We start from the raw sequence: 24,612 nt of genomic DNA on the forward strand, positions 1-24,612 counted from the left end.
ACCCTCTGACTGTGCAGCACTCTCTCAGTACTGACCCTCTGACAGTGCGGCATTCCTCAGTACTGACCCTCTGACAGTGCGGCACTCCCTCAGTACTGACCCTCTGACAGTGCGGCACTCCCACAGTACTGACCCTCTGACAGTGTAGCGCTCCCTAGGTACGGACCCTCTGACAGTGCGGCATTCCCTCAGTACTGATCCTCTGACAGTGCAGCACTGCCTCAATACTGACCCTCTGACAGTGCGGCACTCCCTCAGTTCTGACCCTCTGACAGTGCAGCACTCCCTCAGTACTGACCCTCTGACAGTGCGGCACTCCCACAGTACTGACCCTCTGACAGTGCAGCACTCCCTCAGTACTGACCCTCTGACAGTGCAGCATACCCACAGTACTGACCCTCTGACAGTGCAGCACTCCCTCAATACTGACCCTCTGACAGTGCGGCACTCCCACAGTACTGACCCTCTGACAGTGCGGCACTCCCTCAGTACTGACCCTCTGACAGTGCGGCACTCCCTCAGTACTGACCCTCTGACAGTGCGTCATTCCCTCAGTACTAATCCTCTGACAGTGCGGCACTCCCTCAGTACTGACCCTCTGACAGTGTGGCACTCCCTCAGTACTGACCATGTGACAGTGCAGCACTCCCTCAGTACTGACCCTCTGACAGTACGGCATTCACTCAGTACTGATCCTCTAACAGTGCAGCACTCCTTCAGTACCGACTCTCTGACAGTGCAGCACTCCCTCAGTACTGACCCTCTGACAGTGTGGCACACCCACAGTACTGATCTTCTGACAGTGCAGCACTCCCTCAGTACTGACCCTCTGACAGTGCAGCACTCCCTCAGTACTGACCCTCTGACAGTGCAGCACTCCCTCAGTACTGATCCTCTGTCAGTGCAGCACTCCCTCAGTACTGACCCTCTGACAGTACGGCACTCACTCAGTACTGACCCTCTGACAGTGCGGCACTCCCTCAGTACTGACCTTCTGACAGTGCAGCACTCCCTCAGTACTGACCCTCTGTCAGTGCGGCACTCCCTCAGTGCTGACCCTCTGGCAGTGCGGCCCTCCCTCAGTACTGACCCTCTGACAGTGCAGCGTTCCCTCAGTACTGACCCTCTGACAGTGCGGCACACCCTCAGTACTGACCCTCTGACAGTTCAGCACTCCCTCAGTACTGACCCTCTGACAGTGCGGCACTCCCACAGTACTGACCCTCTGACAGTGCGGCACTCCCTCAGCACTGACCCTCTGACAGTGCAGCACTCGCTCAGTACTGACCCTCTGACAGTGCGGCGCTACCTCAGTACTGACCTTCTGACGGTGCGACACTCCCTCAGTACTGACCGTCTGACAGTGCGGCACTCCCTCAGTACTGACCCTCTGACAGTGCGGCACTCCCTGAGTTCTGACCGTGTGACAGTGCAGCACTCCCTCAGTACTGATACTCTGTCAGTGCAGCACTCCCTCAGTACTGACCCTCTGACAGTGCGGCACTCACTCAGTACTGACCCTCTGACAGTGCGGCACTCCCTCAGTACTGACCTTCTGACAGTGCAGCACTCCCTCAGTACTGACCCTCTGTCAGTGCGGCCCTCCCTCAGTACTGACCCTCTGACAGTGCAGCGCTCCCGCAGTACTGACCCTCTGACAGTGCGGCACACCCTCAGTACTGACCCTCTGCCAGTTCAGCACTCCCTCAGTACTGACCCTCTGACAGTGCGGCACTCCCACAGTACTGACCCTCTGACAGTGCGGCACTCCCTCAGCACTGACCCTCTGACAGTGCAGCACTCGCTCAGTACTGACCCTCTGACAGTGCGGCGCTACCTCAGTACTGACCTTCTGACGGTGCGACACTCCCTCAGTACTGACCGTCTGACAGTGCGGCACTCCCTCAGTACTGACCCTCTGACAGTGCGGCACTCCCTGAGTTCTGACCGTGTGACAGTGCAGCACTCCCTCAGTACTGACCCTCTGACAGTGCGGCACTCCCTCAGTACTGACCCTCTGACAGTGCGGCACTCCCACAGTACTGACCCTCTGACAGTGCGGCACTCCCTCAGTACTGATCCTCTGACAGTGCAACACTCGCTCTGTACTGACCCTCTGACAGTGCGGCGCTCCCTCAGTACTGACCTTCTGACGGTGCAGCGCTCCCTCAGTACTGACCCTCTGACAGTGCGGCACTCCCTCATTACTGACCCTCTGACAGTGCGGCACTCCCTCAGTTCTGACCCTCTGACAGTGCATCACTCCCTCAGTACTGTCCCTCTGACAGTGCGGCACTCCCTCAGTTCTGACCCTCTGACAGTGCATCACTCCCTCAGTACTGTCCCTCTGACAGCGCAGCACTCCCTCAGTACTGACCCTCTGACAGTGCAGCACTCCCTCAGTACTGTCCCTCTGACAGTGCGGCACTCCCTCAGTTCTGACCCTCTGACAGTGCAGCACTCCCTCAGTACTGACCCTCTGACAGTGCGGCACTCCCTCAGTTCTGACCCTTTGACAGTGCAGCACTCCCTCAGTTCTGACCCTCTGACAGTGCAGCACTCCCTCAGTACTGTCCCTCTGACAGTGCGGCACTCACTCAGTTCTGACCCTCTGACAGTGCAGCACTCCCTCAGTACTGACCCTCTGACAGTGCGGCACTCCCTCAGTTCTGACCCTTTGACAGTGCAGCACTCCCTCAGTTCTGACCCTCTGACAGTGCAGCACTCCCTCAGTACTGTCCCTCTGACAGTGCGGCACTCCCTCAGTACTGACCCTCTGACAGTGTGGCACACCCACAGTACTGACCCTCTGACAGTGCAGCACTCCCTCAGTACTGACCCTCTGACAGTGCAGCACTCCCTCAGTACTGAACCTCTGTCAGTGCAGCACTCCCTCAGTACTGACCCTCTGACAGTGCGGCACTCACTCAGTACTGACCCTCTGACAGTGCGGCACTCCCTCAGTACTGACCCTCTGACAGTGCGGCACTCCCTCAGTACTGACCCTCTGACAGTGCGGCACTCCCACAGTACTGACCCTCTGACAGTGCGGCACTCCCACAGTACTGACCCTCTGACAGTGCAGCACTCCCTCAGTACTGACCCTCTGACAGTGCAGCACTCCCTCAGTACTGATCCTCTGTCAGTGCAGCACTCCCTCAGTACTGACCCTCTGACAGTACGGCACTCACTCAGTACTGACCCTCTGACAGTGCGGCACTCCCTCAGTACTGACCTTCTGACAGTGCAGCACTCCCTCAGTACTGACCCTCTGTCAGTGCGGCACTCCCTCAGTGCTGACCCTCTGGCAGTGCGGCCCTCCCTCAGTACTGACCCTCTGACAGTGCAGCGCTCCCTCAGTACTGACCCTCTGACAGTGCGGCACACCCTCAGTACTGACCCTCTGACAGTTCAGCACTCCCTCAGTACTGACCCTCTGACAGTGCGGCACTCCGTCAGTGCTGACCCTCTGGCAGTGCGGCCCTCCCTCAGTACTGACCCTCTGACAGTGCAGCGCTCCCTCAGTACTGACCCTCTGACAGTGCGGCACTCCCTCAGTACTGACCCTCTGACAGTGCAGCACTCCCTCAGTACTAACCCTCTGACAGTGCGGCACTCCCACAGTACTGACCCTCTGACAGTGCGGCACTCTCTCAGTACTGACCCTCTGACAGTGCAGCACTCGCTCAGTACTGACCCTCTGACAGTGCGGCGCTACCTCTATACTGACCTCCTGACAGTGCGGCACTCCCTCAGTACTGACCCTCTGACAGTGCGGCACTCCCTCAGGACTGACCCTCTGACAGTGCAGCTCTCCCTCAGTACTGACCCTCTGACAGTGCGGCACTTCCTCAGTACTGACCCTCTGACAGTGCAGCACTCCCTCAGTACTGACCCTCTGACAGTGCAGCACTCCCTCAGTACTGAACCTCTGTCAGTGCAGCACTCCCTCATTACTGACCCTCTGACAGTGCGGCACTCACTCAGTACTGACCCTCTGACAGTGCGGCACTCCCTCAGTACTGACCCTCTGACAGTGCGGCACTCCCTCAGTACTGACCCTCTGACAGTGCGGCACTCCCACAGTACTGACCCTCTGACAGTGCGGCACTCCCACAGTACTGACCCTCTGACAGTGCAGCACTCCCTCAGTACTGACCCTCTGACAGTGCAGCACTCCCTCAGTACTGATCCTCTGTCAGTGCAGCACTCCCTCAGTACTGACCCTCTGACAGTACGGCACTCACTCAGTACTGACCCTCTGACAGTGCGGCACTCCCTCAGTACTGACCTTCTGACAGTGCAGCACTCCCTCAGTACTGACCCTCTGTCAGTGCGGCACTCCCTCAGTGCTGACCCTCTGGCAGTGCGGCCCTCCCTCAGTACTGACCCTCTGACAGTGCAGCGCTCCCTCAGTACTGACCCTCTGACAGTGCGGCACACCCTCAGTACTGACCCTCTGACAGTTCAGCACTCCCTCAGTACTGACCCTCTGACAGTGCGGCACTCCCACAGTACTGACCCTCTGACAGTGCGGCACTCCCTCAGCACTGACCCTCTGACAGTGCAGCACTCGCTCAGTACTGACCCTCTGACAGTGCGGCGCTACCTCAGTACTGACCTTCTGACGGTGTGACACTCCCTCAGTACTGACCGTCTGACAGTGCGGCACTCCCTCAGTACTGACCCTCTGACAGTGCGGCACTCCCTGAGTTCTGACCGTGTGACAGTGCAGCACTCCCTCAGTACTGATCCTCTGTCAGTGCAGCACTCCCTCAGTACTGACCCTCTGACAGTGCGGCACTCACTCAGTACTGACCCTCTGACAGTGCGGCACTCCCTCAGTACTGACCTTCTGACAGTGCAGCACTCCCTCAGTACTGACCCTCTGTCAGTGCGGCACTCCCTCAGTGCTGACCCTCTGGCAGTGCGGCCCTCCCTCAGTACTGACCCTCTGACAGTGCAGCGCTCCCGCAGTACTGACCCTCTGACAGTGCGGCACACCCTCAGTACTGACCCTCTGACAGTTCAGCACTCCCTCAGTACTGACCCTCTGACAGTGCGGCACTCCCACAGTACTGACCCTCTGACAGTGCGGCACTCCCTCAGCACTGACCCTCTGACAGTGCAGCACTCGCTCAGTACTGACCCTCTGACAGTGCGGCGCTACCTCAGTACTGACCTTCTGACGGTGCGACACTCCCTCAGTACTGACCGTCTGACAGTGCGGCACTCCCTCAGTACTGACCCTCTGACAGTGCGGCACTCCCTGAGTTCTGACCGTGTGACAGTGCAGCACTCCCTCAGTACTGACCCTCTGACAGTGCGGCACTCCCTCAGTACTGACCCTCTGACAGTGCGGCACTCCCACAGTACTGACCCTCTGACAGTGCGGCGCTCACTCAGTACTGACCTTCTGACGGTGCAGCGCTCCCTCAGTACTGACCCTCTGACAGTGCGGCACTCCCTCATTACTGACCCTCTGACAGTGCGGCACTCCCTCAGTTCTGACCCTCTGACAGTGCATCACTCCCTCAGTACTGTCCCTCTGACAGTGCGGCACTCCCTCAGTTCTGACCCTCTGACAGTGCATCACTCCCTCAGTACTGTCCCTCTGACAGCGCAGCACTCCCTCAGTACTGACCCTCTGACAGTGGAGCACTCCCTCAGTACTGTCCCTCTGACAGTGCGGCACTCCCTCAGTTCTGACCCTCTGACAGTGCAGCACTCCCTCAGTACTGACCCTCTGACAGTGCGGCACTCCCTCAGTTCTGACCCTTTGACAGTGCAGCACTCCCTCAGTTCTGACCCTCTGACAGTGCAGCACTCCCTCAGTACTGTCCCTCTGACAGTGCGGCACTCACTCAGTTCTGACCCTCTGACAGTGCGGCACTCACTCAGTTCTGACCCTCTGACAGTGCAGCACTCCCTCAGTACTGACCCTCTGACAGTGCAGCACTCCCTCAGTACTGAACCTCTGTCAGTGCAGCACTCCCTCAGTACTGACCCTCTGACAGTGCGGCACTCACTCAGTACTGACCCTCTGACAGTGCGGCACTCCCTCAGTACTGACCCTCTGACAGTGCGGCACTCCCTCAGTACTGACCCTCTGACAGTGCGGCACTCCCACAGTACTGACCCTCTGACAGTGCGGCACTCCCACAGTACTGACCCTCTGACAGTGCAGCACTCCCTCAGTACTGACCCTCTGACAGTGCAGCACTCCCTCAGTACTGATCCTCTGTCAGTGCAGAACTCCCTCAGTACTGACCCTCTGACAGTACGGCACTCACTCAGTACTGACCCTCTGACAGTGCGGCACTCCCTCAGTACTGACCTTCTGACAGTGCAGCACTCCCTCAGTACTGACCCTCTGTCAGTGCGGCACTCCCTCAGTGCTGACCCTCTGGCAGTGCGGCCCTCCCTCAGTACTGACCCTCTGACAGTGCAGCGCTCCCTCAGTACTGACCCTCTGACAGTGCGGCACACCCTCAGTACTGACCCTCTGACAGTTCAGCACTCCCTCAGTACTGACCCTCTGACAGTGCGGCACTCCGTCAGTGCTGACCCTCTGGCAGTGCGGCCCTCCCTCAGTACTGACCCTCTGACAGTGCAGCGCTCCCTCAGTACTGACCCTCTGACAGTGCGGCACTCCCTCAGTACTGTCCCTCTGACAGCGCAGCACTCCCTCAGTACTGACCCTCTGACAGTGGAGCACTCCCTCAGTACTGTCCCTCTGACAGTGCGGCACTCCCTCAGTTCTGACCCTCTGACAGTGCAGCACTCCCTCAGTACTGACCCTCTGACAGTGCGGCACTCCCTCAGTTCTGACCCTTTGACAGTGCAGCACTCCCTCAGTTCTGACCCTCTGACAGTGCAGCACTCCCTCAGTACTGTCCCTCTGACAGTGCGGCACTCACTCAGTTCTGACCCTCTGACAGTGCAGCACTCCCTCAGTACTGACCCTCTGACAGTGCGGCACTCCCTCAGTTCTGACCCTTTGACAGTGCAGCACTCCCTCAGTTCTGACCCTCTGACAGTGCAGCACTCCCTCAGTACTGTCCCTCTGACAGTGCGGCACTCCCTCAGTACTAACCCTCTGACAGTGTGGCACACCCACAGTACTGACCCTCTGACAGTGCAGCACTCCCTCAGTACTGACCCTCTGACAGTGCAGCACTCCCTCAGTACTGAACCTCTGTCAGTGCAGCACTCCCTCAGTACTGACCCTCTGACAGTGCGGCACTCACTCAGTACTGACCCTCTGACAGTGCGGCACTCCCTCAGTACTGACCCTCTGACAGTGCGGCACTCCCTCAGTACTGACCCTCTGACAGTGCGGCACTCCCACAGTACTGACCCTCTGACAGTGCGGCACTCCCACAGTACTGACCCTCTGACAGTGCAGCACTCCCTCAGTACTGACCCTCTGACAGTGCAGCACTCCCTCAGTACTGATCCTCTGTCAGTGCAGAACTCCCTCAGTACTGACCCTCTGACAGTACGGCACTCACTCAGTACTGACCCTCTGACAGTGCGGCACTCCCTCAGTACTGACCTTCTGACAGTGCAGCACTCCCTCAGTACTGACCCTCTGTCAGTGCGGCACTCCCTCAGTGCTGACCCTCTGGCAGTGCGGCCCTCCCTCAGTACTGACCCTCTGACAGTGCAGCGCTCCCTCAGTACTGACCCTCTGACAGTGCGGCACACCCTCAGTACTGACCCTCTGACAGTTCAGCACTCCCTCAGTACTGACCCTCTGACAGTGCGGCACTCCGTCAGTGCTGACCCTCTGGCAGTGCGGCCCTCCCTCAGTACTGACCCTCTGACAGTGCAGCGCTCCCTCAGTACTGACCCTCTGACAGTGCGGCACTCCCTCAGTACTGACCCTCTGACAGTGCAGCACTCCCTCAGTACTAACCCTCTGACAGTGCGGCACTCCCACAGTACTGACCCTCTGACAGTGCGGCACTCTCTCAGTACTGACCCTCTGACAGTGCAGCACTCGCTCAGTACTGACCCTCTGACAGTGCGGCGCTACCTCAGTACTGACCTCCTGACAGTGCGGCACTCCCTCAGTACTGACCCTCTGACAGTGCGGCACTCCCTCAGGACTGACCCTCTGACAGTGCAGCTCTCCCTCAGTACTGACCCTCTGACAGTGCGGCACTTCCTCAGTACTGACCCTCTGACAGTGCAGCACTCCCTCAGTACTGACCCTCCTGACAATGCGGCACTTCCTCAGTACTGACCCTCTGACAGTGCGGCACTCCCTCAGTACTGACCCTCTGACAGTGCGGCACTCCCTCAGTACTGACGTTCTGACAGTGCGGCATTCCCTCAGTACTGATCCTCTGGCAGTGCGGCAATCCCTCAGTACTGACCCTCTGACAGTGCGGCACTCCCTCAGGACTGACCCTCTGACAGTGCAGCACTCCCTCAGTACTGACCCTCTGACTGTGCAGCACTCTCTCAGTACTGACCCTCTGACAGTGCGGCATTCCTCAGTACTGACCCTCTGACATTGCGGCACTCCCTCAGTACTGACCCTCTGACAGTGCGGCACTCCCACAGTACTGACCCTCTGACAGTGTAGCGCTCCCTCAGTACGGACCCTCTGACAGTGCGGCATTCCCTCAGTACTGATCCTCTGACAGTGCAGCACTGCCTCAATACTGACCCTCTGACAGTGCGGCACTCCCTCAGTTCTGACCCTCTGACAGTGCAGCACTCCCTCAGTACTGACCCTCTGACAGTGCGGCACTCCCACAGTACTGACCCTCTGACAGTGCAGCACTCCCTCAGTACTGACCCTCTGACAGTGCAGCATACCCTCAGTACTGACCCTCTGACAGTGCAGCACTCCCTCAATACTGACCCTCTGACAGTGCGGCACTCCCACAGTACTGACCCTCTGACAGTGCGGCACTCCCTCAGTACTGACCCTCTGACAGTGCGGCACTCCCTCAGTACTGACCCTCTGACAGTGCGTCATTCCCTCAGTACTAATCCTCTGACAGTGCGGCACTCCCTCAGTACTGACCCTCTGACAGTGTGGCACTCCCTCAGTACTGACCATGTGACAGTGCAGCACTCCCTCAGTACTGACCCTCTGACAGTACGGCATTCACTCAGTACTGATCCTCTAACAGTGCAGCACTCCTTCAGTACCGACTCTCTGACAGTGCAGCACTCCCTCAGTACTGACCCTCTGACAGTGTGGCACACCCACAGTACTGACCCTCTGACAGTGCAGCACTCCCTCAGTACTGACCCTCTGACAGTGCAGCACTCCCTCAGTACTGAACCTCTGTCAGTGCAGCACTCCCTCATTACTGACCCTCTGACAGTGCGGCACTCACTCAGTACTGACCCTCTGACAGTGCGGCACTCCCTCAGTACTGACCCTCTGACAGTGCGGCACTCCCTCAGTACTGACCCTCTGACAGTGCGGCACTCCCACAGTACTGACCCTCTGACAGTGCGGCACTCCCACAGTACTGACCCTCTGACAGTGCAGCACTCACTCAGTACTGACCCTCTGACAGTGCAGCACTCCCTCAGTACTGATCCTCTGACAGTGCAGCACTCCCTCAGTACTGACCCTCTGACAGTGCAGCACTCCCTCAGTACTGATCCTCTGTCAGTGCAGAACTCCCTCAGTACTGACCCTCTGACAGTACGGCACTCACTCAGTACTGACCCTCTGACAGTGCGGCACTTCCTCAGTACTGACCTTCTGACAGTGCAGCACTCCCTCAGTACTGACCCTCTGTCAGTGCGGCACTCCCTCAGTGCTGACCCTCTGGCAGTGCGGCCCTCCCTCAGTACTGACCCTCTGACAGTGCAGCGCTCCCTCAGTACTGACCCTCTGACAGTGCGGCACACCCTCAGTACTGACCCTCTGACAGTTCAGCACTCCCTCAGTACTGACCCTCTGACAGTGCGGCACTCCGTCAGTGCTGACCCTCTGGCAGTGCGGCCCTCCCTCAGTACTGACCCTCTGACAGTGCAGCGCTCCCTCAGTACTGACCCTCTGACAGTGCGGCACTCCCTCAGTACTGACCCTCTGACAGTGCAGCACTCCCTCAGTACTGATCCTCTGACAGTGCGGCAATCCCTCAGTACTGACCCTCTGACAGTGCGGCACTCCCTCAGGACTGACCCTCTGACAGTGCAGCACTCCCTCAGTACTGACCCTCTGACTGTGCAGCACTCTCTCAGTACTGACCCTCTGACAGTGCGGCATTCCTCAGTACTGACCCTCTGACATTGCGGCACTCCCTCAGTACTGACCCTCTGACAGTGCGGCACTCCCACAGTACTGACCCTCTGACAGTGTAGCGCTCCCTCAGTACGGACCCTCTGACAGTGCGGCATTCCCTCAGTACTGATCCTCTGACAGTGCAGCACTGCCTCAATACTGACCCTCTGACAGTGCGGCACTCCCTCAGTTCTGACCCTCTGACAGTGCAGCACTCCCTCAGTACTGACCCTCTGACAGTGCGGCACTCCCACAGTACTGACCCTCTGACAGTGCAGCACTCCCTCAGTACTGACCCTCTGACAGTGCAGCATACCCTCAGTACTGACCCTCTGACAGTGCAGCACTCCCTCAATACTGACCCTCTGACAGTGCGGCACTCCCACAGTACTGACCCTCTGACAGTGCGGCACTCCCTCAGTACTGACCCTCTGACAGTGCGGCACTCCCTCAGTACTGACCCTCTGACAGTGCGTCATTCCCTCAGTACTAATCCTCTGACAGTGCGGCACTCCCTCAGTACTGACCCTCTGACAGTGTGGCACTCCCTCAGTACTGACCATGTGACAGTGCAGCACTCCCTCAGTACTGACCCTCTGACAGTACGGCATTCACTCAGTACTGATCCTCTAACAGTGCAGCACTCCTTCAGTACCGACTCTCTGACAGTGCAGCACTCCCTCAGTACTGACCCTCTGACAGTGTGGCACACCCACAGTACTGACCCTCTGACAGTGCAGCACTCCCTCAGTACTGACCCTCTGACAGTGCAGCACTCCCTCAGTACTGAACCTCTGTCAGTGCAGCACTCCCTCATTACTGACCCTCTGACAGTGCGGCACTCACTCAGTACTGACCCTCTGACAGTGCGGCACTCCCTCAGTACTGACCCTCTGACAGTGCGGCACTCCCTCAGTACTGACCCTCTGACAGTGCGGCACTCCCACAGTACTGACCCTCTGACAGTGCGGCACTCCCACAGTACTGACCCTCTGACAGTGCAGCACTCACTCAGTACTGACCCTCTGACAGTGCAGCACTCCCTCAGTACTGATCCTCTGTCAGTGCAGCACTCCCTCAGTACCGACCCTCTGACAGTACGGCACTCACTCAGTACTGACCCTCTGACAGTGCGGCACTCCCTCAGTACTGACCTTCTGACAGTGCAGCACTCCCTCAGTACTGACCCTCTGTCAGTGCGGCACTCCCTCAGTGCTGACCCTCTGGCAGTGCGGCCCTCCCTCAGTACTGACCCTCTGACAGTGCAGCGCTCCCTCAGTACTGACCCTCTGACAGTGCGGCACACCCTCAGTACTGACCCTCTGACAGTTCAGCACTCCCTCAGTACTGACCCTCTGACAGTGCGGCACTCCCACAGTACTGACCCTCTGACAGTGCGGCACTCCCTCAGCACTGACCCTCTGACAGTGCAGCACTCGCTCAGTACTGACCCTCTGACAGTGCGGCGCTACCTCAGTACTGACCTTCTGACGGTGCGACACTCCCTCAGTACTGACCGTCTGACAGTGCGGCACTCCCTCAGTACTGACCCTCTGACAGTGCGGCACTCCCTGAGTTCTGACCGTGTGACAGTGCAGCACTCCCTCAGTACTGATCCTCTGTCAGTGCAGCACTCCCTCAGTACTGACCCTCTGACAGTGCGGCACTCACTCAGTACTGACCCTCTGACAGTGCGGCACTCCCTCAGTACTGACCTTCTGACAGTGCAGCACTCCCTCAGTACTGACCCTCTGTCAGTGCGGCACTCCCTCAGTGCTGACCCTCTGGCAGTGCGGCCCTCCCTCAGTACTGACCCTCTGACAGTGCAGCGCTCCCGCAGTACTGACCCTCTGACAGTGCGGCACACCCTCAGTACTGACCCTCTGACAGTTCAGCACTCCCTCAGTACTGACCCTCTGACAGTGCGGCACTCCCACAGTACTGACCCTCTGACAGTGCGGCACTCCCTCAGCACTGACCCTCTGACAGTGCAGCACTCGCTCAGTACTGACCCTCTGACAGTGCGGCGCTACCTCAGTACTGACCTTCTGACGGTGCGACACTCCCTCAGTACTGACCGTCTGACAGTGCGGCACTCCCTCAGTACTGACCCTCTGACAGTGCGGCACTCCCTGAGTTCTGACCGTGTGACAGTGCAGCACTCCCTCAGTACTGACCCTCTGACAGTGCGGCACTCCCTCAGTACTGACCCTCTGACAGTGCGGCACTCCCACAGTACTGACCCTCTGACAGTGCGGCACTACCTCAGTACTGATCCTCTGACAGTGCAACACTCGCTCTGTACTGACCCTCTGACAGTGCGGCGCTCCCTCAGTACTGACCTTCTGACGGTGCAGCGCTCCCTCAGTACTGACCCTCTGACAGTGCGGCACTCCCTCATTACTGACCCTCTGACAGTGCGGCACTCCCTCAGTTCTGACCCTCTGACAGTGCATCACTCCCTCAGTACTGTCCCTCTGACAGTGCGGCACTCCCTCAGTTCTGACCCTCTGACAGTGCATCACTCCCTCAGTACTGTCCCTCTGACAGCGCAGCACTCCCTCAGTACTGACCCTCTGACAGTGCAGCACACCCTCAGTACTGTCCCTCTGACAGTGCGGCACTCCCTCAGTTCTGACCCTCTGACAGTGCAGCACTCCCTCAGTACTGACCCTCTGACAGTGCGGCACTCCCTCAGTTCTGACCCTTTGACAGTGCAGCACTCCCTCAGTTCTGACCCTCTGACAGTGCAGCACTCCCTCAGTACTGTCCCTCTGACAGTGCGGCACTCCCTCAGTTCTGACCCTCTGACAGTGCAGCACTCCCTCAGTACTGACCCTCTGACAGTGCGGCACTCCCTCAGTTCTGACCCTTTGACAGTGCAGCACTCCCTCAGTTCTGACCCTCTGACAGTGCAGCACTCCCTCAGTACTGTCCCTCTGACAGTGCGGCACTCCCTCAGTACTGACCCTCTGACAGTGCGGCACTCCCTCAGTACTGACCCTCTGACAGTGCGGCACTCCCTCAGTTCTGACCCTCTGGCAGTGCGGCCCTCCCTCAGTACTGACCCTCTGACAGTGCAGCGCTCCCTCAGTACTGACCCTCTGACAGTGCGGCACTCCCTCAGTACTGACCCTCTGACAGTGCAGCACTCCCTCAGTACTAACCCTCTGACAGTGCGGCACTCCCACAGTACTGACCCTCTGACAGTGCGGCACTCTCTCAGTACTGACCCTCTGACAGTGCAGCACTCGCTCAGTACTGACCCTCTGACAGTGCGGCGCTACCTCAGTACTGACCTCCTGACAGTGCGGCACTCCCTCAGTACTGACCCTCTGACAGTGCGGCACTCCCTCAGGACTGACCCTCTGACAGTGCAGCTCTCCCTCAGTACTGACCCTCTGACAGTGCGGCACTTCCTCAGTACTGACCCTCTGACAGTGCAGCACTCCCTCAGTACTGACCCTCTGACAGTGCAGCACTCCCTCAGTACTGAACCTCTGTCAGTGCAGCACTCCCTCATTACTGACCCTCTGACAGTGCGGCACTCACTCAGTACTGACCCTCTGACAGTGCGGCACTCCCTCAGTACTGACCCTCTGACAGTGCGGCACTCCCTCAGTACTGACCCTCTGACAGTGCGGCACTCCCACAGTACTGACCCTCTGACAGTGCGGCACTCCCACAGTACTGACCCTCTGACAGTGCAGCACTCCCTCAGTACTGACCCTCTGACAGTGCAGCACTCCCTCAGTACTGATCCTCTGTCAGTGCAGCACTCCCTCAGTACTGACCCTCTGACAGTACGGCACACACTCAGTACTGACCCTCTGACAGTGCGGCACTCCCTCAGTACTGACCTTCTGACAGTGCAGCACTCCCTCAGTACTGACCCTCTGTCAGTGCGGCACTCCCTCAGTGCTGACCCTCTGGCAGTGCGGCCCTCCCTCAGTACTGACCCTCTGACAGTGCAGCGCTCCCTCAGTACTGACCCTCTGACAGTGCGGCACACCCTCAGTACTGACCCTCTGACAGTTCAGCACTCCCTCAGTACTGACCCTCTGACAGTGCGGCACTCCCACAGTACTGACCCTCTGACAGTGCGGCACTCCCTCAGCACTGACCCTCTGACAGTGCAGCACTCGCTCAGTACTGACCCTCTGACAGTGCGGCGCTACCTCAGTACTGACCTTCTGACGGTGCGACACTCCCTCAGTACTGACCGTCTGACAGTGCGGCACTCCCTCAGTACTGACCCTCTGACAGTGCGGCACTCCCTGAGTTCTGACCGTGTGACAGTGCAGCACTCCCTCAGTACTGATCCTCTGTCAGTGCAGCACTCCCTCAGTACTGACCCTCTGACAGTGCGGCAGTCACTCAGTACTGACCCTCTGACAGTGCGGCACTCCCTCAGTACTGACCTTCTGACAGTGCAGCACTCCCTCAGTACTGACCCTCTGTCAGTGCGGCACTCCCTCAGTGCTGACCCTCTGGCAGTGCGGCCCTCCCTCAGTACTGACCCTCTGACAGTGCAGCGCTCCCGCAGTACTGACCCTCTGACAGTGCGGCACACCCTCAGTACTGACCCTCTGACAGTTCAGCACTCCCTCAGTACTGACCCTCTGACAGTGAGCACTCCCACAGTACTGACCCTCTGACAGTGCGGCACTCCCTCAGCACTGACCCTCTGACAGTGCAGCACTCGCTCAGTACTGACCCTCTGACAGTGCGGCGCTACCTCAGTACTGACCTTCTGACGGTGCGACACTCCCTCAGTACTGACCGTCTGACAGTGCGGCACTCCCTCAGTACTGACCCTCTGACAGTGCGGCACTCCCTGAGTTCTGACCGTGTGACAGTGCAGCACTCCCTCAGTACTGACCCTCTGACAGTGCGGCACTCCCTCAGTACTGACCCTCTGACAGTGCGGCACTCCCACAGTACTGACCCTCTGACAGTGCGGCACTCCCTCAGTACTGATCCTCTGACAGTGCAACACTCGCTCTGTACTGACCCTCTGACAGTGCGGCGCTCCCTCAGTACTGACCTTCTGACGGTGCAGCGCTCCCTCAGTACTGACCCTCTGACAGTGCGGCACTCCCTCATTACTGACCCTCTGACAGTGCGGCACTCCCTCAGTTCTGACCCTCTGACAGTGCATCACTCCCTCAGTACTGTCCCTCTGACAGTGCGGCACTCCCTCAGTTCTGACCCTCTGACAGTGCATCACTCCCTCAGTACTGTCCCTCTGACAGCGCAGCACTCCCTCAGTACTGACCCTCTGACAGTGCAGCACTCCCTCAGTACTGTCCCTCTGACAGTGCGGCACTCCCTCAGTTCTGACCCTCTGACAGTGCAGCACTCCCTCAGTACTGACCCTCTGACAGTGCGGCACTCCCTCAGTTCTGACCCTTTGACAGTGCAGCACTCCCTCAGTTCTGACCCTCTGACAGTGCAGCACTCCCTCAGTACTGTCCCTCTGACAGTGCGGCACTCACTCAGTTCTGACCCTCTGACAGTGCAGCACTCCCTCAGTACTGACCCTCTGACAGTGCGGCACTCCCTCAGTTCTGACCCTTTGACAGTGCAGCACTCCCTCAGTTCTGACCCTCTGACAGTGCAGCACTCCCTCAGTACTGTCCCTCTGACAGTGCGGCACTCCCTCAGTACTGACCCTCTGACAGTGTGGCACACCCACAGTACTGACCCTCTGACAGTGCAGCACTCCCTCAGTACTGACCCTCTGACAGTGCAGCACTCCCTCAGTACTGAACCTCTGTCAGTGCAGCACTCCCTCAGTACTGACCCTCTGACAGTGCGGCACTCACTCAGTACTGACCCTCTGACAGTGCGGCACTCCCTCAGTACTGACCCTCTGACAGTGCGGCACTCCCTCAGTACTGACCCTCTGACAGTGCGGCACTCCCACAGTACTGACCCTCTGACAGTGCGGCACTCCCACAGTACTGACCCTCTGACAGTGCAGCACTCCCTCAGTACTGACCCTCTGACAGTGCAGCACTCCCTCAGTACTGATCCTCTGTCAGTGCAGAACTCCCTCAGTACTGACCCTCTGACAGTACGGCACTCACTCAGTACTGACCCTCTGACAGTGCGGCACTCCCTCAGTACTGACCTTCTGACAGTGCAGCACTCCCTCAGTACTGACCCTCTGTCAGTGCGGCACTCCCTCAGTGCTGACCCTCTGGCAGTGCGGCCCTCCCTCAGTACTGACCCTCTGACAGTGCAGCGCTCCCTCAGTACTGACCCTCTGACAGTGCGGCACACCCTCAGTACTGACCCTCTGACAGTTCAGCACTCCCTCAGTACTGACCCTCTGACAGTGCGGCACTCCGTCAGTGCTGACCCTCTGGCAGTGCGGCCCTCCCTCAGTACTGACCCTCTGACAGTGCAGCGCTCCCTCAGTACTGACCCTCTGACAGTGCGGCACTCCCTCAGTACTGACCCTCTGACAGTGCAGCACTCCCTCAGTACTAACCCTCTGACAGTGCGGCACTCCCACAGTACTGACCCTCTGACAGTGCGGCACTCTCTCAGTACTGACCCTCTGACAGTGCAGCACTCGCTCAGTACTGACCCTCTGACAGTGCGGCGCTACCTCAGTACTGACCTCCTGACAGTGCGGCACTCCCTCAGTACTGACCCTCTGACAGTGCGGCACTCCCTCAGGACTGACCCTCTGACAGTGCAGCTCTCCCTCAGTACTGACCCTCTGACAGTGCGGCACTTCCTCAGTACTGACCCTCTGACAGTGCAGCACTCCCTCAGTACTGACCCTCCTGACAATGCGGCACTTCCTCAGTACTGACCCTCTGACAGTGCGGCACTCCCTCAGTACTGACCCTCTGACAGTGCAGCACTCCCTCAGTACTGACCCTCTGACAGTGCGGCACTCCCTCAGTACTGACGTTCTGACAGTGCGGCATTCCCTCAGTACTGATCCTCTGACAGTGCGGCAATCCCTCAGTACTGACCCTCTGACAGTGCGGCACTCCCTCAGGACTGACCCTCTGACAGTGCAGCACTCCCTCAGTACTGACCCTCTGACTGTGCAGCACTCTCTCAGTACTGACCCTCTGACAGTGCGGCATTCCTCAGTACTGACCCTCTGACATTGCGGCACTCCCTCAGTACTGACCCTCTGACAGTGCGGCACTCCCACAGTACTGACCCTCTGACAGTGTAGCGCTCCCTCAGTACGGACCCTCTGACAGTGCGGCATTCCCTCAGTACTGATCCTCTGACAGTGCAGCACTGCCTCAATACTGACCCTCTGACAGTGCGGCACTCCCTCAGTTCTGACCCTCTGACAGTGCAGCACTCCCTCAGTACTGACCCTCTGACAGTGCGGCACTCCCACAGTACTGACCCTCTGACAGTGCAGCACTCCCTCAGTACTGACCCTCTGACAGTGCAGCATACCCTCAGTACTGACCCTCTGACAGTGCAGCACTCCCTCAATACTGACCCTCTGACAGTGCGGCACTCCCACAGTACTGACCCTCTGACAGTGCGGCACTCCCTCAGTACTGACCCTCTGACAGTGCGGCACTCCCTCAGTACTGACCCTCTGACAGTGCGTCATTCCCTCAGTACTAATCCTCTGACAGTGCGGCACTCCCTCAGTACTGACCCTCTGACAGTGTGGCGCTCCCTCAGTACTGACCATGTGACAGTGCAGCACTCCCTCAGTACTGACCCTCTGACAGTACGGCATTCACTCAGTACTGATCCTCTAACAGTGCAGCACTCCTTCAGTACCGACTCTCTGACAGTGCAGCACTCCCTCAGTACTGACCCTCTGACAGTGTGGCACACCCACAGTACTGACCCTCTGACAGTGCAGCACTCCCTCAGTACTGACCCTCTGACAGTGCAGCACTCCCTCAGTACTGAACCTCTGTCAGTGCAGCACTCCCTCATTACTGACCCTCTGACAGTGCGGCACTCACTCAGTACTGACCCTCTGACAGTGCGGCACTCCCTCAGTACTGACCCTCTGACAGTGCGGCACTCCCTCAGTACTGACCCTCTGACAGTGCGGCACTCCCACAGTACTGACCCTCTGACAGTGCGGCACTCCCACAGTACTGACCCTCTGACAGTGCAGCACTCACTCAGTACTGACCCTCTGACAGTGCAGCACTCCCTCAGTACTGATCCTCTGTCAGTGCAGCACTCCCTCAGTACTGACCCTCTGACAGTACGGCACTCACTCAGTACTGACCCTCTGACAGTGCGGCACTCCCTCAGTACTGACCTTCTGACAGTGCAGCACTCCCTCAGTACTGACCCTCTGTCAGTGCGGCACTCCCTCAGTGCTGACCCTCTGGCAGTGCGGCCCTCCCTCAGTACTGACCCTCTGACAGTGCAGCGCTCCCTCAGTACTGACCCTCTGACAGTGCGGCACACCCTCAGTACTGACCCTCTGACAGTTCAGCACTCCCTCAGTACTGACCCTCTGACAGTGCGGCACTCCCACAGTACTGACCCTCTGACAGTGCGGCACTCCCTCAGCACTGACCCTCTGACAGTGCAGCACTCGCTCAGTACTGACCCTCTGACAGTGCGGCGCTACCTCAGTACTGACCTTCTGACGGTGCGACACTCCCTCAGTACTGACCGTCTGACAGTGCGGCACTCCCTCAGTACTGACCCTCTGACAGTGCGGCACTCCCTGAGTTCTGACCGTGTGACAGTGCAGCACTCCCTCAGTACTGATCCTCTGTCAGTGCAGCACTCCCTCAGTACTGACCCTCTGACAGTGCGGCACTCACTCAGTACTGACCCTCTGACAGTGCGGCACTCCCTCAGTACTGACCTTCTGACAGTGCAGCACTCCCTCAGTACTGACCCTCTGTCAGTGCGGCACTCCCTCAGTGCTGACCCTCTGGCAGTGCGGCCCTCCCTCAGTACTGACCCTCTGACAGTGCAGCGCTCCCGCAGTACTGACCCTCTGACAGTGCGGCACACCCTCAGTACTAACCCTCTGACAGTTCAGCACTCCCTCAGTACTGACCCTCTGACAGTGCGGCACTCCCACAGTACTGACCCTCTGACAGTGCGGCACTCCCTCAGCACTGACCCTCTGACAGTGCAGCACTCGCTCAGTACTGACCCTCTGACAGTGCGGCGCTACCTCAGTACTGACCTTCTGACGGTGCGACACTCCCTCAGTACTGACCGTCTGACAGTGCGGCACTCCCTCAGTACTGACCCTCTGACAGTGCGGCACTCCCTGAGTTCTGACCGTGTGACAGTGCAGCACTCCCTCAGTACTGACCCTCTGACAGTGCGGCACTCCCTCAGTACTGACCCTCTGACAGTGCGGCACTCCCACAGTACTGACCCTCTGACAGTGCGGCACTCCCTCAGTACTGATCCTCTGACAGTGCAACACTCGCTCTGTACTGACCCTCTGACAGTGCGGCGCTCCCTCAGTACTGACCTTCTGACGGTGCAGCGCTCCCTCAGTACTGACCCTCTGACAGTGCGGCACTCCCTCATTACTGACCCTCTGACAGTGCGGCACTCCCTCAGTTCTGACCCTCTGACAGTGCATCACTCCCTCAGTACTGTCCCTCTGACAGTGCGGCACTCCCTCAGTTCTGACCCTCTGACAGTGCATCACTCCCTCAGTACTGTCCCTCTGACAGCGCAGCACTCCCTCAGTACTGACCCTCTGACAGTGCAGCACTCCCTCAGTACTGTCCCTCTGACAGTGCGGCACTCCCTCAGTTCTGACCCTCTGACAGTGCAGCACTCCCTCAGTACTGACCCTCTGACAGTGCGGCACTCCCTCAGTTCTGACCCTTTGACAGTGCAGCACTCCCTCAGTTCTGACCCTTTGACAGTGCAGCACTCCCTCAGTTCTGACCCTCTGACAGTGCAGCACTCCCTCAGTACTGTCCCTCTGACAGTGCGGCACTCCCTCAGTACTGACCCTCTGACAGTGCGGCACTCCCTCAGTACTGACCCTCTGACAGTGCGGCACTCCCTCAGTTCTGACCCTTTGACAGTGCAGCACTCCCTCAGTTCTGACCCTCTGACAGTGCAGCACTCCCTCAGTACTGTCCCTCTGACAGTGCGGCACTCCCTCAGTACTGTCCCTCTGACAGTGCTTCTCATGTTATTGAATCCATGGGGAACTGTAACCCGGTAGATGGGAGTTACGTTGTGAAGTGATAGGGTGCAATTCAAATCTTAATCCTTTCCTTTTCTTCACAACAACAGCTAACGATATTGGTGCTGAATAAAGTTTCACAATGGCTATAAAAGCCCTCTTCAGGTTGTGACAGAGGTTTTCTTCCTTATTTACAGCGTCTCATCACTTCAGCTGCTCCGCAGAAACCGAGTGAAACTCGTCAATGAGCTTGGAGACAGAATCGACTGTATTCTGGATCATGCTTTGCAAATCGAGATACTTTCAGAAGACGATTTTGAAGATGTGAAGTATAATCCTGGGCCCAGGAGGAAGGTGCGGGCCCTGCTGGATATTATCGACTGCCGTGGGGAACTGATGGCTCAGCAATTCTGTTCACTCTTCCAGAAAACCAAATATGTGTCTGAAAAGGAAACTATATCCAGAGGTACGTAGACTGTCCATTGATTAGACTGTGTCCAGGGGTGAATAGACTGACCATTGATTAGATTGTGTCCAGGGGTAAGTAGACTGTCCAATGATTAGACTGTGTCCAGGGGTAGGTAGGCAGTCCATTGATTAGACTGTGTCCAGGGGTGAATAGACTGACCATTGATTAGATTGTGTCCAGGTGTAAGTAGACTGTCCAATGATTAGACTGTGTCCAGGGGTAGGTAGGCAGTCCATTGATTAGACTGTGCCCAGGGGTAAGTAGACTGTCCATTGATTAGACTGTGTCCAGGGACAAGTAGGCTGCCCATTGATTAGACTGTGTCCAGGGGTGAATAGACTGTCCATTGATTAGACTGTGTCCAGTGGTAAGTAGGCTGTCCATTGATTAGACTGTGTCCAGGGGTAAGTAGGCAGTCCATTGATTAGACTGTGTCCAGGGGTAAGTAGACTGTCCAATGATTAGACTGTGTCAAAGGGCAAGGTAGACTGTCCAATGACTAGACTGTGTCCAGGGGTAAGTAGACTGTCCACTGATTAGACTGTGACCAGGGGTAAGTAGACTGTCCATTGATTCGACTGTGTCCAGGGGCAAGTAGACTGTCCATTGATTAGACTGAGTCCAGGGCTAAGTAGACTGACCATTGATTAGACTGTGTCCAGGGGTAAGTAGGCTATCCAGTGATTAGACTGTGTCCAGGGCTAAGTAGACTGACCATTGATGAGACTGTGTCCAGGGGTAAGTAGACTGTCCATTGATGAGACTGCGTCCAGGGCTAAGTAGACTGTCCATTGATTAGACTGTGTCCAGGGGTGAATAGACTGTCCATTGATTAGACTGTGTCCAGTGGTAAGTAGACTGTCCATTGATTAGACTGTGTCCAGTGGGAAGTAGGCTGTCCATTGATTAGACTGTGTCCAGGGCAAAGTAGACTGTCCAATGATTAGCCTGTGTCGAGGGGTAAGTAGACTGTCCATTGATTAGACTGTGTCCAGGGGTAAGTAGACTGTCCATTGATTAGACTGTGTCCAGGGGTAAGTAGACTGTCCATTGATTAGACTATGTCCAGCGGTACGTAGACTGTCCATTGATTAGACTGTGTCCAGGGGTAAGTAGACTGTCCATTGAATAGACTGTGTCCAGGGGCAAGTAGGCTGTTCATTGATTAGACTGTGTCCAGTGTTATGTAGACTGTCCATTGATTAGACTGTGTCCAGCGCAAAGTAGACTGTCCAATGATTAGACTGTGTCCAGGGGTGAATAGACTGTCCATTGATTTGAGTGTGTCCAGGGGTAAGTAGACTGTCCAATGATTAGCCTATGTCCAAGGTAAGTAGGCTGTCCATTGATTAGACTATTTTCAGGGGTAAGTAGACTGTCCATTGTTTAGACTGTGTCCAGGGGCAAGTAGGCTGTCCATTGATTAGACTGTGTCCAGGGGTGAATAGGCTGTCCATTGATTAGACAGTGTCCAGTGGTAAGTAGGCTGTCCATTGATTAGACTGTGTCCAGGGGTAAGTAGACTGTCCATTGATTAGACTGTGTCCAGGGGTATGTAGGCTGTCCATTGATTAGACTGTGTCCAGGGGTAAGTAGGCTGTCCATTGATTAGACTGTGTCCAGGGGTAAGTAGACTGTCCATTGATTAGACTGTGTCCAGGGGTAAGTAGGCTGTCCATTGATTAGACTGTGTCCAGGGGTAAGTAGACTGTCCATTGATTAGACTGTGTCCAGGGGCAAGTAGGCTCTCCATTGTTTAGGCTGTGTCCAGGGGTGAATAGACTGTCCAATGATTAGACTGTGTCCAGGGCAAAGTAGACTGCCCATTGATTAGAATGTGTCCAGGGGCAAGTAGGCTGTCCAATGATTAGACTGTGTCCAGGGGTAAGTAGACTGTGCAATGATTAGACTGTGTCCAGGGCAAAGTAGACTGTCCATTGGTCAGACTGTGTCCAGGGGTAAGTAGACTGTCCAATTATTAGACTGTGTCCAGGGGTAAGAAGACTGTCCAATCATTAGACTGTGTCCAGGGCAAAGTAGTCTGTCCATTGATTAGACTGTGTCCATGGGCATGGAGGCTGTCCATTGATTAGACTGTGTCCAGGGGTAAGTAGACTGTCCAATGATTAGACTGTGTCCAGGGGTAAGTAGACTGTCCAATGATTAGACTGTGTCCAGGGGTAAGTAGACTGTTCAATGATTAGACTGTGTCCAGGGGTAAGTAGACTGTCCATTGATTAGTCTGTGTCCAGGGATAAGTAGACTGTCCATTGATTAGACTGTGTCCAGATGTATGTAGAGTGTCCAATGATTAGACTGTGTCCAGGGGTGAATAGACTGTCCATTGATTCGACTGTGTCCAGAGGTATGTAGACTGTCCATTGATTAGTCTGTGTCCAGGGGCAAGTAGACTGTCCATTGATTAGAATGAGTCCAGGGGAAAGTAGACTGTCCAATGATTAGACAGTGTCCAGGGGTATGTAGACAGTCCATTGATTAGACTGTGTCCAGGGGTCAGTAGACTGTCCATTGATTAGTCTGTGTCCAGGGGTATGTAGACTGTCCATTGATTAGACTGTGTCCAGGGGTAAGTAGGCTGTCCGTTGATTAGACTGTGTCCAGGGGTAAGTAGACTGTCCATTGATTAGACTGTGTCCAGGGGGAAGTAGGCAGTCCATTGATTAGACTGTGTCCAGGGGTAAGTAGACTGTCCATTGATTAGACTGTGTCGAGGGGCAAGTAGGATGTCCATTGATTAGACTGTGTCCAGGGGTAAGTAGACTGTCCATTGATTAGACTGTGTCCAGCGCAAAGTAGACTGTCCAATGATTAGACTGTGTCCAGCGGTAAGTAGACTGTCCATTGATTAGACTGTGTCCAGGGCAAAGTAGACTGTCCATTGATTAGACTGTGTCCAGGGGTAAGTAGGCTGTCCATTGATTAATCTGTGTCCAGGGGTATGTAGACTGTCCATTGATTAGACTGTGTCCAGGGGTAAGTAGGCTGTCCAATGATTAGCCTATGTCCAGGGGTAAGTAGGCTGTCCATTGATTAGACTGTGTACAGGGGTAAGTAGACTATCCATTGATTAGACTGTGTCCAGGGGCAAGTAGGCTGTCCATTGATTAGACTGTGTCCAGGCGGGAATAGACTGTCCATTGATTAAACAGTGTCCAGTGGTAAGTAGGCTGTCCATTGATTAGACTGTGTCCAGGGGTAAGTAGGCTGTCCATTGATTGGACTGTTTTCAGGGGTAAGTAGACTGTCCATTGATTAGACTGTGTCCAGGGGCAAGTAGGCTGTCCATTGATTAGACTGTGTCCAGGGGTGAATAGGCTGTCCATTGATTAGACAGTGTCCAGTGGTAAGTAGGCTGTCCATTGATTAGACTGTGTCCAGGGGTAAGTAGACTGTCCATTGATTAGACTGTGTCCAGTGGTAAGTAGACTGTCCATTGAATAGACTGTGTCCAGGGGTAAGTAGACTGTCCATTGATTAGACTGTGTCCATGGGTAAGTAGACTGTCCATTGATTAGACTGTGTCCAGGGGCAAGTAGGCTCTCCATTGTTTAGGCTGTGTCCAGGGGTGAATAGACTGTCCAATGATTAGACTGTGTCCAGGGAAAAGTAGACTGCCCATTGATTAGAATGTGTCCAGGGGCAAGTAGGCTGTCCAATGATTAGACTGTGTCCAGGGGTAAGTAGACTGTCCAATGATTAGACTGTGTCCAGGGC

The 24,612-nt window shown here is 56.5% G+C and overlaps 1 protein-coding gene across 1 annotated transcript in view; it reads left to right on the top strand.

The window, feature by feature from the left end:
• Positions 1-24,612, top strand: part of LOC140408254 (NACHT, LRR and PYD domains-containing protein 3-like) — a 132,573-nt gene that overhangs the window by 18,970 nt on the left and 88,991 nt on the right. Inside the window, exon 2 of the mRNA XM_072495210.1 lies at positions 20,606-20,874. Within this exon, the coding sequence (XP_072351311.1) occupies positions 20,606-20,874 (269 nt within the window). The remainder of the gene's footprint in view (positions 1-20,605; positions 20,875-24,612) is intronic.

This window comes from Scyliorhinus torazame, chromosome 3 (assembly GCF_047496885.1).
Source record: "Scyliorhinus torazame isolate Kashiwa2021f chromosome 3, sScyTor2.1, whole genome shotgun sequence".
NCBI classification, from domain to species: Eukaryota; Metazoa; Chordata; class Chondrichthyes; order Carcharhiniformes; family Scyliorhinidae; genus Scyliorhinus; species Scyliorhinus torazame.